We start from the raw sequence: 14793 nt of genomic DNA on the forward strand, positions 1-14793 counted from the left end.
GGCCGTGTGGAAAGTGTCTGCCAGCAGACCACATGGACCTCCAGGTCAAAACCCCCCCACACACACATACACTTACATCCACCAGGTGACAGCAGGGCAGCAGGGTCCTGATGGAGGCACGATGTTACACTTCCACCACCAAGAAAGTTCAAAATTACCTCAAAGTTTAGACGATTTCAAATGATAATCCATAGATTAATATTAAACACCAATTTCCACATGCTACCATAATGAAATCCAATGTTACTGTCCTTGAAATTAATGAAATGCAAATGTGCCAAAGATCTCTGTGTACTATGAAAATATTTCCCCTATTTTACTTTACTTAATTTAACATAAATATGTTTTTTGTATTTTTGTATTATATTTTCTATGTGTATGTTCTAAATAATGTAATAATACTAAGTGTTAATTCTGCATTATAGACATTGTTGAAGTCTTGATTAGTCAGTACATTTTCTACCGTAAAAAGCAAGAGGAAAAACATTTAACTAATGTCTGTTTATAAGCAGGCGGTGCTGAATCGGGGTTTCTGGGAAAGCTGTAATCACATCTGATGTGCTGCATGCACCAGAGGACTTGCATCTACCAAATGCCATAAATCCACCCATCCCCAAAATAGTAGCTTTGCCATTTATAACCTTCCATCGCTGAGGCAGTTGCCACTAAACCCCTGCAAGCTACCAAACCCTCACACTGCTGGTGGGTCACTGAAGTGGTCATGTTGTTTCCTGTAGAGGACTGTCAGGCCACCACATAGACAAACACTTGAAAAGATCATCCTTATATTAGTCACAGCAAAAGATATATTAAAATTAAAAAGCATCAGTAAAAGTTATATATTGTCAAACATGCACTATAAAAATACAGAAATCTAAAATTAGGAGCAATATAAATATAGAAATTCTTATTTTATAATCAATGTAATACGTATATATATATATATATATATATATATATATATATATATATATATATATATATATATGTTTGTATAGTTATAGAGATGGCAATTTTTCAAAATTGGATTTTTTTAATGTTGAATAGCCTGTCTACAATGCATTGTAGTGAAAAAATAAATGAAGGATTTTATGTGTGCACACCTCCACTAAACAAAGGTAAACAATCCTGTATGATTGTCTTTTTATCATAAGAGAAATGTAAAAAGTTGTCTGATAACCTAAAATAATTAAGTCAGAAAATATTATTGAAATCATGGATCTGCCCCTGAACCTAAATGTAATGGGTTCTTCTCAGGCCCAGATTCAATCCCTCTACAAGTTTGTTGGAAGCTGGTTAAGTTGTGAACAAATGAACAAAAGACAGAAATGGGTGATACGATACCTGCTGGAGGAAAATATGCTGTTGTACACAATCTGGATAGTTAAAGCATCACTCACTTGGCTGCAGTAGTCAGATGGTAAACAGTGATATTCATTTACTGATTCCTTTGTTAGTGTTTCATTGCTTTAACTTAATCTGCTCTGAGATGGGAAAATAATTTAGACAAAAATGACAGGACGTTTTGTTAATATAGAAAATTTTAAACATTATATGAAACTAAATAGCATTCATCATATTGTCAAGCAGAACAATTACAATTTCTTACGGATTAAAATAAACCATATCAATATTTTACATTCTGTTATTAATGAATGATAATATATTTAGTCATTGATTTGTAGTATTAGCAGCGTACGAATACACCACATTAAATTCCTGATATCTGGATGAGTTGATGGAAGGATGACACGTACATAATGGCATTAGAATATATAAACTTAAAGGCAAAGCTGAGAGTTGCAACAAATCTAATGCACATTTTGCAAAACAGAAGGCAGACAAACCCCAGTGCCAATACAACTCAGGTTCCACTGCTTTCAAGCACTGAGGTGTTACAGCCATCATACAGTCTCCATTGCAGCGGCCATCTCCTTGAACTGCTTGTGAAAGTTCTGCGATGGAGAAATCATATTTACATAAATAAACCTTATTATTTAATAAATCACACCAACCACATTATAATCACATCAATAAATACAGACCTGGAACTGTGGAACGGTCATTTCAAAAGACTTCAGACAGATTTGTCCCGAGGGCTCAGCGATCTTCAGCAGCAGACACACATATGGAGAGTTGAGAGATCGGCAGGTGTCGGAGCTCACCGCCATCCCAAGCTTCCACTGGATGTCCACTAGCTAGACAGATGCAGCGTAACACACAAAAATTGAAAACAACTCTGTGTTCAGGTCATCAGAAAATATTAGAAATGAGCAGCTGCTTTACTGTATTAAATCTGAATGTACCTGGCCGATGCTGAGCATGGCCTGGACCTCCTGCTGAGTGTGGACTGATGCACCATGTTCACTCCACAACCTGTGCAACACCTGCAGGGAAGCTTTGGACCACTTGTTGCTACTTTCCTCCAGCCTCGACACAAGGTCATCTCCTGACAGGTTGTTTCTCCCAGCTGACCTGGTGACATAAATGTTACTGTAACACCTTATAGTACAACTGTGTGCTTATGTTAGTGTGACTTTCACAGAAGAAATAAATGTGTACAATATGATAGACGACGTGTCCACCAGTTGTAAAATCAGAGGAAAGATACCTGAATGTTTGCAACAGGAAACGGATCATGTGCTGCTGGGCTTCATGGTCAAGTCTAACTCCAGCTCTCTAAAATGTCTGCTCAGAAGAAAAAAGTGAAATAAAAGAGGAACCTTGAAAAGCATGGGTGACTATGAGTTAAAAAATTTAAATCCAAGAAAATATACTCACATCAGACATTTGAGCTGAATCTAATCCTGTAGCTCGCCCTTGAAGATAAGTCAGAATGTGCTGACACTGTGGAGATTCGAAGATTAGTTATCAGAGGAACTGTAGAACCTCTGTGCCAACAATACCACATCCTTTGCGACTTGTGCAGAGCACGGTTGCTAATAGCGCTACAAAGAACAGTATTACATCGTATTTAACATCCTGTTGGTGCCTTATGCACAGCGCGTAGTTTGCGTTATGGGAGCGGCGTTATGGGATCCTCCCAGTGGAAGGTTTAATCCACGGTAACTTCATCCAGTAGCAAGTCTCAAAACTAGACAAGAAGAATGAATCACATGCTCATTGTAATCAAACCAACACGAGAGGCTAATAATACCAAGACATGTGACCTGTGTGGTGCTTCTCTCGTCTCTATTAATCACTTGGAAATTAATCAATATATGAATGTATTTATTAAATTGAAACTTGCTTTTAGCCTGCATTGGTAAACTATATATAAATATATACACAAACAATTTGAGGGAGCATATACTCACTGCTTCTTCTAACAGATCTGGAGAAAGCCGGCAGATGTTGTCCACACTTTTGTTGACGCCTGAAATACAGACGTGAAGCAACTCATTTATTCTGAGGTTTCCCATGATACAGTTGTGCTGCTATTAACACTGGTCTCAAGAGGATCAGTAATCACAAGCTGCTTTTACCGAGCCTGAACAGGGCGTCGTGGGAGGCTGACTATTGTAATTAATACATTACTTACTTGCCTTGAGAAGGCACTTACAATAAGATGTAGGATTTATACTATACATATATATTCATATATTATAAGTATGTATCTGTTTCCCATTTTAACTGAAGATAGCTCAGTAGAAATGTCTTTAAAAATGTTTTATATTTTAACTGTATTTAAATAAACAAAGTATATCAACTAATCGGGACAATAATGAGGTGAAATGTCAGAGTATAATAAGCAGGGCCAACAGATAAAGTATAAAATATAAAGAATCTACAGGCAGTTAGAGACATCAGGTCATTTACAGTTGACCTTAACTCCTGTGACATAAACACATGTATACATTAATAATACATGGAACATAGTGGAACATATGGGGGCTAAGGTAATATTGAGGCTGAGACTGAGGTGCCTGGTACTGGTCCAAGACAAATCCTGGATCCAGTTCTCATCTCATCAGAAGCCTGACTGGAGTTAGGGATGATGCAGCTTGGTTAACATTGAGGCGATGGGTTTGTTGTTCATAAGGCTAGATGCCCCGGCCAATGGAGTCGAACGTCACCACATGGCGGCCATCTTGCTGAGGGCGGCTCGCTCACCCATAACATTGTGTTGTAGTGGTGCGTACTTTTTAAATAACCATAACTTGCTCAATTTTCAACCGATTTTTAAACTGTTTGGTTTGTTATAAACGTCAGAGATCTAGCTATGACACTGCATACTTATGAATAATTATGTTATTTTTCTAAACAATTTAATAATTTATGCATTGTCATAACTACATTAGAAATACAATACTACAATAGAAATCTGCTGAGGCCTACCAAGGCCTCTTATGTATAATGCATCCACACAGACCATTTCAGCTTGAGGCTGTGTCCTACACTAGGTGTGCTACCTTGTAGACCAGTAGGGGAACATGATTTCTTTATGAGAGCCTACCGGGCAGAAAGGACATTCAGACAGAAAACAAGGCAAGGTGAGGTTTATTGAAGTATTCATGACAGTTCCTGTGTGAAGCCCTCATGTTGATAGTCTGAAAACAGTGATTTAAGCACTATTTAGTAGTCAGGACTCAGAGCACCTGTTCAAAAATAAAGACCCTTCACTGACCACAGCCAAGTGCATTACATTAGATATCGACAAAACGGCCTCCAATCTCTGATGATGGAGAATAAAGGCCAACATTCAGTTATGGCACTACAGAATAAGCTGAAGAACAAATAAAATCCATGTAATAATGAGTATAGAATTACAATCATTTTTTTAGTGTCAAGTTTTTACTACCAATATTTGGTATTTTCTTTCAAGCTTTTGTCTTAAACCTAAAGAAGGCTGAACAGGTGTAGTGACAAAAAAGGTTTTCGCATTTAACGTACAACACATCACGGCATTTTTGGGTGAAATCATCAATTTCTCAGTAATCCTTTCATTTTCGCAAAAGAACAACCACATCTTTGGTTCAATGGTTAATTTCTGTTAGGAACAAATACTCGTAGTAAGCAGAAGGAAGGTCGGAAAGCTGTCAGCAGGCGTGGGTCCCACGTAATCTTCAACTGATTTCAAGACGAGTCGTTTGATATGTTTCGCTCCCTGTAGCGTTGAGAGGATCCCTGCTGTTCGGAGGCCACCGTTTCTCCATTATTTATGAGAAGTTTGGAGCCAACTTTTTATATCATCACCTCAATAACAACATGAGCATTTCCCGCTGACGGGGGAACGTCAGGCCGCATTTATCAGCCCATCAAACTTTTGAGTCAATTAGCTCGCCCATCTTAGCAGAGAGTCGGCAAGTGCTGTGGGTATATATGCAAAAAAAACATGCGAGAACTGCTGAACACAAACATGTTGCATTGCACGGCAGAAGGAGTTGCAGGATAAAAGTTTTAGACATGAATGTGTCACCACAACTTGTCACCAAGGACAGGACGTCTGACAGACATTTTAAAAAAGTAAAAAAAAAAAAATCTTGACAGACATCACCTTGGATTTAATGTTCGGGGGTTTTATGAAAGCATGGGCCTGTATTGCTTTCAATCAAGACCTGGCAATGGTGAATCAGACACAGAGGTGGGATAAAACAAAAGTGAGACGAGAGCCAGGGACACTCTTTGAATTAATATAAACTGTCTGCTCCGACACTCAGCCAGTTCACTGCTCGTGTTGTGTGTATATGTGTGTGTGCGCGCAGAGTATCTGAAATGTATCAGAGCAAACTGTAATTGCTTCTATGTTCTTATTTGGTTTGCAGTTTTGTTTCTCAACTAAAACCCTTGAGTTTTACTGCAAGTTTTGTACATGTGACAGAAATCAATGCAACTGCTGATATGTGGTGTGTTCAAATCTCGAGTCAGGCAACTGCAGCTGCTCGTCGTCTCACATTCTGTAGGAGACCTGAGAGATGAGCAGAGAGATACTGCGGCCGAAGTTTTTAAAAAAAAAGAGAAAAATATGGAAGATGTGTGCCCAGGTGCTTCTGTGGAGAAACGCAGAATAGAATTGATTTTACAATGGTCTTTGGAGAGAAAATTACATTCACAAACATTTCAAGTGAATACAAAGGTTATAACACAGCCATGTGATTAGCCTGAGGCAGAGTTTCCATCTCACACACTGGTAATGGCTATACGTTGAACCTGAGGTCCAAATTGTTGACAGCAGGCACCTTCTGTTCCCTGCTCTGTGTTGCTACTGGTAGTAAATACATGAAGGCAGTAGTGAAAAGGGATTTGCAGAGGCAGACACACTGCTCACTTATGTCAATCACTTAGAAAATGTCCCTGTGATTACCAAGAGATGTGGGCAGGGAGGGATGTTGTGCATCTCACCTCCAAACTGGCAGTGAAAAATATGAGAGAGAGCAGCAGCCCTGATGGAACAATCTGTTCGCTAATGTGACTGAAGCCATCCTCCCACCACTCTTATTATCTGCTGACAAACATCACCTATACATTTTCCCATACAGGCTGCACGTCTCAAGTCAAGCCGTCGCACATTTACAAAACGCCACCGCCGCTGTTGTTCAGCAGCAGCAGCACTACAAGAGCTGTGGAGCCCAGCAGCCCTCCACTTAAAGCAGTCTCCATTTGTTCACTTCAGTCTTTCTTTTCTGAGCGTCTGCCCAGAGCAGCCAGCCAGCCCCCTGGTTGCCATCAGGGCTTCTTGGCTGCAGTTTTGGCTTTCCCGTTGGGTCCTGTTTTGATCTGGGTCATCTCCACATCTGTCAGGGTGTCGGGGGGAACGCACGAGCGCATGCGTTCTATGGTCTTCTGGTGGGCTGCCTTCTCCTGCTCCAGAGAGCGAATCATGTGCTTCATTTTGCTCTCCCGAGAAAGGAAGGTCTCCATGCTGGTCTCAAGGGTCTGGATCTTCTGCCGTGCAGCCTGGAGGACACACACCACATACCTCAGTAAATACAGAGGATGATACCAAGATTTCTAGCTCAGCAGCAACTAGCGACCAACACAAGTGTGACTTTGTTATTTGATCCTATTTCAAAATCTCGGTTATAGGGTAAATTATTGGCTTGTGTTGATAAAGAAACAAGTTCTAAACTCCAGGATTCTGTTTTTCTTTGTCACATCAGAAATCAACTCTGTCACCTTCATTAATATGCAGAAGGCTCACAGATTTAAATGTTACTGATCAAAGTGACATAAGAATATTTGGACATGTAAAGCAGTAAATTCCTTTGTCTTTCTCTCACTTTAAATGTGTTTTTAACTTGTGTTTTAGCTCCATCTATGGGCAGTCTGAGACACTACCAGTGTTGGAGATCTGTGTGTAAATTCACCAGTCCATCAGGACATTTACACAGAACATCTCTCAATGATGAAGCTTTGAAATAATAGATGTTAGTTATAATTTTGTTTAAAGAACATGCTGCTGTTTTCCCCAAATCACTGATGTGGCGGCAGATAAAAAGATACATTTTTCTCTTCTTTACCTGAAGTTTTTCTAAAAGGTCCATGTTCTGTTTCTTCAGCTGAGTGTTTGTCTTTTCAAGTTTCTCGAGCCGGTCAGAGTCATCGGGCAGCGGCCCGGCCTCGCTCATCTCATCCTGAAGGACGTGGTACTCCACCTCGTACGTATGAAGCTGCTTGGAGATGTCCATCTCCATTACCTGGTAAACAGAAGGGCACACGGGGAGACACAGATGACATCAGTTATATACCGCGTTCCACATTATGATGCAAATTACACTTTGCTCAGATTTTCCTAAATAGCAATGCACATCCAGTCAGTATAATTTTCAAGTCATCAACTGTTAGAGTATAATTCAAATTTTATTGAACAAACCTCCCAATGATAACAGTATTTTTTTCAAAAATAAAAAACTCAAAATGCAGTGTTCCAAATTATTATGCAGAGTTTCAAGATATTTTATAGGTTGTAAAGAACTACAAATTGTCATTTGTTGAATTTGCAGCATTAAGAGGTCATATTTACTAAAACCAAAAAAGTTTTAATCAGAAACATCTTAACAGGTCAAGTTACATGTTAACATAGGACCCCTTCTTTGATATCACCTTCACAATTCTTGCATCCATTGAACTTGTGAGTTCTTTGATAGTTTCTGCTTTAATGTCTTTGCAGGATACCATAATAGCCTCCTAGAGCACCTGCTTGGATGTGAACTGCCTTCCACCCACATAGATGTTTTGATTGATGATGCTCAAAAGGTTCTCAATAGGGTTAAGGTCAGGGGAAGATGGGGTCCACACCATGAGTTTCTCTCCTTTAATGCCCATAGCAGCCAATGCCCCAGAGGTATTATTTGCAGCATGAGATGGTGCATTATCTCAGCCTTGTTGGGACATGGTGGCCATTCACCAACCATCCTCTACTCCATCCATCAGGACCATCAAGGGTTGCACGGCACTCATCCGTAAACAAAACAGTTTGGAAGTTAGTCTTCATGCAGTCCTGAGCCCACTGCAACCTTTTTTGCTTGTGAGCTTGGTTTAGGGGTGGCCGAATAACAGGTTTAAGGACACTTGCAAACCTCTTGAGCATCCTACATCTTGAAGTTCGTGAGACTCCAGAGGCACCAGCGGCTTCAAACACCTGTTTGCTGCTATTCAATGGCATTTTAGTGGCTGCTCTCTTAACCCTACGCATTTGTTTGGCAGAATTCTTCCTTATTTTGCCTTTGTCTGAATGAACCCGCTTGTGCTGTGAATCAGTGACAAATTTCTTCACCGTCCTATGATCACGCGCAATTCTTTTGGAAATATCCAATGTTGTGATACCTTGACCAAGGTATTGCACTATTTGCTGCTTTTCAGCAGCAGAGGGATCCTTTTTCTTCCCCATTTTGCCTGAGACATGTAGCTTGCTTAATAATGTGGAAAATCCTTCTTAAGTAGTTTTCCTTTGATTGGGCTCACCTGGCAAATTAATTATCACAGGTGTCTGAGATTGATTTCAATCATCCAAATAGCCCTGAGACACAGTACCATCCATGAGTTTAATTAAAAAACTAAAAAATTAATGTTTATGACCCTTAAATCCAATTTGCATAATAATGTGGAACGCGGTGTATAAAGTTATAAGGTCAAAGGACATTTGGCTGTATAGAGAGAAAACTCATCTTGATAAAAACCCTGGAAAAGACCAAAACCTGGGCAAGGGATATGGATGCACTGGATGACATGGTGCTTCATTACCATGAACACACAAACTGTAGTTTATTTTGAGTCAATCACACATCGCACTGTTCTTCTGCTGCTGCAATATTTACTTATGCACTGTGTAAAGAGGTTGTCCTTAAAACTCAAGTGCTTGGGTGTCTTAGGTAATAAGCTTCTTTTCTTTTTTTTTAATACATATTTGTGAACAATTTTCAAATATTGAATTCTTCTCTACAAACAAATGTGTTTGGGGACGCTGAACTGACCAAACACTTTCATTTGATTTGTTGACAGAACAAAAACTGTACAATACAGTCAGCTTTTTATTAATTAATATGTTGGATAATATTTGTAGAATTTACTCACAAAGAAATTGGAAAAACTCAAAAATGAAAAAGCTTCTCCATTGTGTTTAAATGGGTTGAATTTGGTTAAATTTTGTTATGCCAGTGGCTGAACAAATACTACAATAACACTTTTGCTTTATCTGAGCCCGACTCTAACCCGACAGGCATGCTGTATTTTTCAATGAACATGTTAAAATGTGATGTCAGATTATAAGTAGACATAACCCAACCTAGCCCGACCTAAGCCCAAATAGAATTTTAGATTTCTTTCCCCCACAACTAACTGATCCTGACGGGCTCGGGTCGGGTATCCACACACAAGCAGAGCAATCTCTCTCCTATATACTGTGAAAGCAAATTACATTTAAATGCTGTTTATTAAGTTTTATTTGCATCAAATCTGAAAGTAAAAAGTCTTATATGTCGTTTAGATCTGCTCTCCTACTCAGTGGCTCAACAACACCATGTCTTTCCTAAAGCTGGAAAAGATCAGATATTCAGTGAAAGGTAGCTCTAACAAAATTTATAATAAGTGGCTTCCCTTTCTTACATTCTTCCACTCTCTCCAGTCCCTGCCCCCTGATTGATTTACTTATTCTTTTTTTTTTTTAATTTTAATTGATTTATACTGTGCAGCTTTAATACTTAATTATTACTTAATAGAATTCTCAGTTATTTATTTATCATTATTATTCTTATTTTCATTGAATTGTGTATTGTATTGTTCGCAGGACCACGTTCATGTGGTCCTTTAATTAAGAAAAACACCCAAGGAGGTTGACTGTATCATTGATTCTTGTTCTACTGTGCCTTACCTCCTAATAAAAATATTAAAAAAAAAAAAGATCTGCTCTCCTCTCCTCATTAGGCCACTGTGCAGTATGTGATATGACAGAGCCAATGAAGAGTATTGATTAAATAGGTTTATAGCTTTGTCTTGAAATTTATTCAGTTTAACTACACTATAAGAATATTATGAGTTGCATTTTCCACCGTCACAAGAAACGAGCAGCTTTTAACCGGTGGCCAATCATCCACTGAGGATTACCTTTACACGGCTCACTGGGCTTTGTTGTTTGTAAACCTGAGAGTGTTTTTCCTATTTACTTTGCACTTTGTACCTTTGCAATGGTCTGCTCCATCTGCGTCGGAGTGAGGTTGGGAAGTGTCGTTTTCAGATAGTCCACGATGCTCTCGAAGCCGTCGCACTCCACTATCTCCCCCTCATGGCTGCTCAGCAGACAGAGGGCCACTTTAAAGATCGCCTCAGTCCCCTGGGCAAACACAAAATCTGAAGAAAGACACACAAAAACACAAAAAAAAATTAAAAACTGAATATTTCACACATTTCACCTTAAAGTTGTAATCGTTACGAGGCTGTTTAAATATAAACCTCTTGTATTGTGCTGACAAGCATTTGTGTGTGCGTGAGTAAACACAGGAGCCATTGTTCTAAAAATATACCAAAGATGCGGGACACAAAGCCAAGGGGGAACTGTGAGGCGAAGAGGGTGAGGAACCACGGCGCGGCGTAGAGACTCGGGCAGATCTCGTGCTCCTCGAAGTGATTGTACAGCTCGCGGTGGTAGTCATGCAGCAGTCTGGAGAGCTGGTACATCTGAACCTGGGGGAACATGGACAGCGTTCACAGATATAAACCCTTAAAGAACTAAATAACACACATACAGGTCAAAACATGCTGGGCTACAACACACTGGTAAATCAGGATCTGCCGGGGAGAAAGAGTATAAAGGGCGATCTGAGTATTATACTTGCTGTCAGATGAACCTTTGCCCAGGCAGAGAGCTCGTGTTGTTTTAAAGTCTTGCTGAGACACGTCCCAAGGCCCCAAAGAATTTGATGAGTTATACGGACACTCTGACAACTGACAGTGATCAGGGAGCAGGGAAACGCTCAGCGAACACAAACCAGAAGTTAGGTAGAGGCAAAACAAGCCTGTTATCACTCTTACAGTTTCCTGACGGTTAAAAATATTTCGAGTAATACCTTCACGTCCTCAGCACAACTGCGACTGTGCTGAGAGAAGCAGGATCTGGCAGCGCGGCTAAATGCTTACCTGACGCAGATTAAACATTACCACGCCTGCCGAGGATTTCAGTCCAGTGAGGTGATGTTTAACAGAGGCTGACAGAGCAGGCAGGTGTGGTTTCAGAAAGAGGTGGAGACACTCGACTACTGTTTGCTGTGGACTACTAACAACCCACAGAGGTGAAGGGGGGGCTTTTTACAGCAGGCAGATTAGAGATAAAAACTCAATGTGCAGTAAGAGTCCGGTAAATAGGTTATAAACCTACATATACAACTGGAATGGCACTCCGTGGAGCCAGAGACCGATAGTAAATTCAAACAAGGCATATAAATAAGACAGTAAAGACACATTACATTATCTCAGCTACACATTGGTGGTAGTTACAGTTGTGTAGCCCCTTGAAAACCAGCATAAAACCCTATGAAACCACATTTAAATCTGCTAATTACATATTTTTATATGGATCTGCAACAACTTTGACACTAACAGATATCAAAATATATTTAAAAAAAAGTCTGGTCTCCACCACCTTGTTAGATAGTTTTGATGGAACACTGCTGACAAACTGACCAACAAACCAACGGACAAACTAAAAACATAACCTCCTTCAAAGAGGAACCATTCGAATCAGTCCCAGCACCTCCACCATACGACTCTGCAGCAGAGGCAACAGTGTAATCTTATTGGGCGACCTTTCGTTGAGCAAACATGTGTAATGTTGACAGACTCTTAGCAAAGACCCAAAATTTAATTTGAGCCTTTTATTGGCTAAAGAAGGACGTTCAGTGGTCTGTTGCTTTGAGGATTGTTGCAGTTGCCAAGTAAAAACAATAAAAAAAAGAATTCCCTTTAAATCACCATGTTCAGACTCTTTACATGATTATATAAATTGAATAATAATATATTACTCTGAACTCAAATGCTTCCTTAATTCTGCGCATATTTTTCAAAGAGAAGAATTACAAAACTGTTATTGTTTAATCTTGTTACGCTTTGGTCATAACTTTGCATCGCTGCATATCACAGCATCCTTCATATAATCCTAGTGGCTTCAATGTTGAGAGAATTTCTTTTTGCACGTGAACAAGATGACAGCTGTTAATACAATAGTCTATTTTTAAAAGTCTGTTGAAAACAATACATAAATCGTAAACCCTGAATTGTCTTGTAGGGAGTTTCGTTTCCAATGAGTAATTCATAAAAATCTAACAAAACATTAAAGAAGCCCATCCATCCACCGACCTGCAAAGAGACCATGTCGGGTCTGTACTGTCGCCGGATGCTGAGGTCGTACATCAGGAACTTCAACATGTCGAAGGCCTGCTCTTCACTCATGTGCAGCAGCAGGACTCCAGCCACAAAGCTGATTCCCTGGCAGTAGCCAACCTGTGCGGCACAGAGAAAACAGTTTTCATGACACACCCCACACTGTGGCCTTGCGGTGATTTACTGTGGGGAAGGAGATTAGAGTGTGTACCTCTGTGTCCAGCAGAGAGTAGGCTTTCAGGAGGTTGTAGAGGGAGAGCTGCCCTGCACCCAGCTGGGCGGAGAAGTACTGGTGGGTGGGGAAGGTCCTGCCTGAGGAGGGGGACACACAAGATATCCAGTAAATGATCGGTTTCTGTGAGATTTCAACGTGACAAGAAGAGGCACTGGGGAGGATTTTATAACGCGTTGTCAGTCAAGTTCACCCTCAACTGCAAAGGGGCGGAAACTTTCCGGTAAATTTCCGGAAACTTTCCATGGGAAGTAAAGCTCGGGAATTTTGGGAATTTTGAAAAGAAAAAAAAGAAAAAATACGCAAATTAAACGCTGAGCAATAAAAACATCATTCAAAACTCTATTTTAAAGATATATGGAATGCAGCACACGCTGCAAGTTGCATTTCAACCCTCCACTGTGCATTCTTCCATCACATGATAATTCATGATTAATAGCCCTGCTGTAGTAAGTGTGCAGGACTAGTCAGGTAAGTTTCGATGATATCACTGGGGAAAATATATAAGCATGCTGATTGAGGATTGTTCATCTGTTCATCTAGCCTATTTCCATACATTAATCCATCAATTGTAAAATATTTTTTCAGACGATTCCAATTGTTTGGCTAACTATTTATATCTCTGGCATTGCATTAGTGCTTTTTTACAAACTTTCTTCTCATCTTATTCTACAGAACATTGCCACGTGCACTATCTCATGTGTGGAGACATTTCACCCCGTCCAATGTAGATGGAAAGGCTGTGTACATTTGCAAATACTGTGCAAAGACCTATGTTAAGAATGACACAACGATGCAGAAGCATATAGTCAAGTGCCCAAAGTTTCCTCAGGGCTCAAATCAGCCTATGACCAAACAATATTTTTGTCTGTATATGACAAGGTTACAATTAGTATAAATTACCTACAACATTTCCAGTTTATTCCCGTTTATTCCCCTTATTCCCGTTAATTCCCTTTAAGTCCAATGGAAAGTTTCCAACTTTGAATATTCCTGGAATTTTGCAACCCTACCCTCAACTACAAGAAAGAATAATCCTATGACACTGACAACAGATAATCAGACTTTTTATTTATAGAGCTGAGGCTGAAGCTGTCCTAAAATTTCAAAATTTGTGTATAATCCTGTGCCCACCTAGATCCACCAGAATGGCGTGCTGCTGTGCGGTGAGCTGCTTCAGGAGATCCTGGTAAGGTGTGTCCGGGGCGTGGTGACGCTGGGGGAGTCTGTGACGGAGCCGGTGCTGGTGGGACAGGAGCAGCCAGACCTCCCCATGCCTGCTCTTTGGAATACCTGCACACAAATATGAAGATTACGTATGGTCAGTGGCGGATCAAGGATTTTTCGCAATAAGGAGCCAAAAAGCTTAGGATCAACAAATAGTAATATTTATTGGGACCGGGGAAACTCAGGGGCCAATCAGATGTCAGCTGGGGCCGGGAACCACCACATCATATGGTCATTCAAATCCCCACATGTGTGCACTGGATCAATAATCCTGCCTTCACTTCCCACTCCTCTGACTCTCCTGCACAGAACACACGTGCACACACATCGCTCACCTTGGCAGACGGCACGGTAAACCTCCTCTTGGTCTTGCAGGACCGTCGTTCGGCCGGGGGCTGTCAGTTTTCTCTCCCAATATGCCTGTGCATCTTTGGAGCACTGGCCCACTTCCTGGTAGTCCAGCTTCATCTTGCGGATGTGCAGCTCATCTCTGCTCGCTGCATCGCAACAGTCGCCCCGAAAAA

The 14793-nt window shown here is 40.4% G+C and overlaps 1 protein-coding gene across 4 annotated transcripts in view; it reads right to left on the reverse strand.

The window, feature by feature from the left end:
- Nucleotides 1-4483: 4483 nt before the first annotated feature.
- LOC133021684 (TBC1 domain family member 4-like) overlaps nt 4484-14793 on the reverse strand; it is a 32613-nt gene continuing 22303 nt past the window's right edge. Inside the window, exons 16-23 of one of the 4 annotated variants that reach the window (XM_061088637.1) lie at nt 14605-14766; nt 14177-14335; nt 13022-13122; nt 12787-12930; nt 10959-11118; nt 10616-10785; nt 7461-7637; nt 4484-6897 (exon numbers count right to left, since the gene is read on the reverse strand). In XM_061088637.1, the coding sequence (XP_060944620.1) occupies nt 6667-6897; nt 7461-7637; nt 10616-10785; nt 10959-11118; nt 12787-12930; nt 13022-13122; nt 14177-14335; nt 14605-14766 (1304 nt within the window). In that variant the 3' untranslated portion in view covers nt 4484-6666. Of the gene's footprint in view, nt 6898-7460; nt 7638-10615; nt 10786-10958; nt 11119-11266; nt 11783-12786; nt 12931-13021; nt 13123-14176; nt 14336-14604; nt 14767-14793 lie in introns of those variants that run through there. The other 3 variants (XM_061088638.1, XM_061088640.1, XM_061088639.1) reach the window with 3 other exon arrangements.

Source organism: Limanda limanda, chromosome 16 (assembly GCF_963576545.1).
Source record: "Limanda limanda chromosome 16, fLimLim1.1, whole genome shotgun sequence".
Classification (NCBI taxonomy): domain Eukaryota; kingdom Metazoa; phylum Chordata; class Actinopteri; order Pleuronectiformes; family Pleuronectidae; genus Limanda; species Limanda limanda.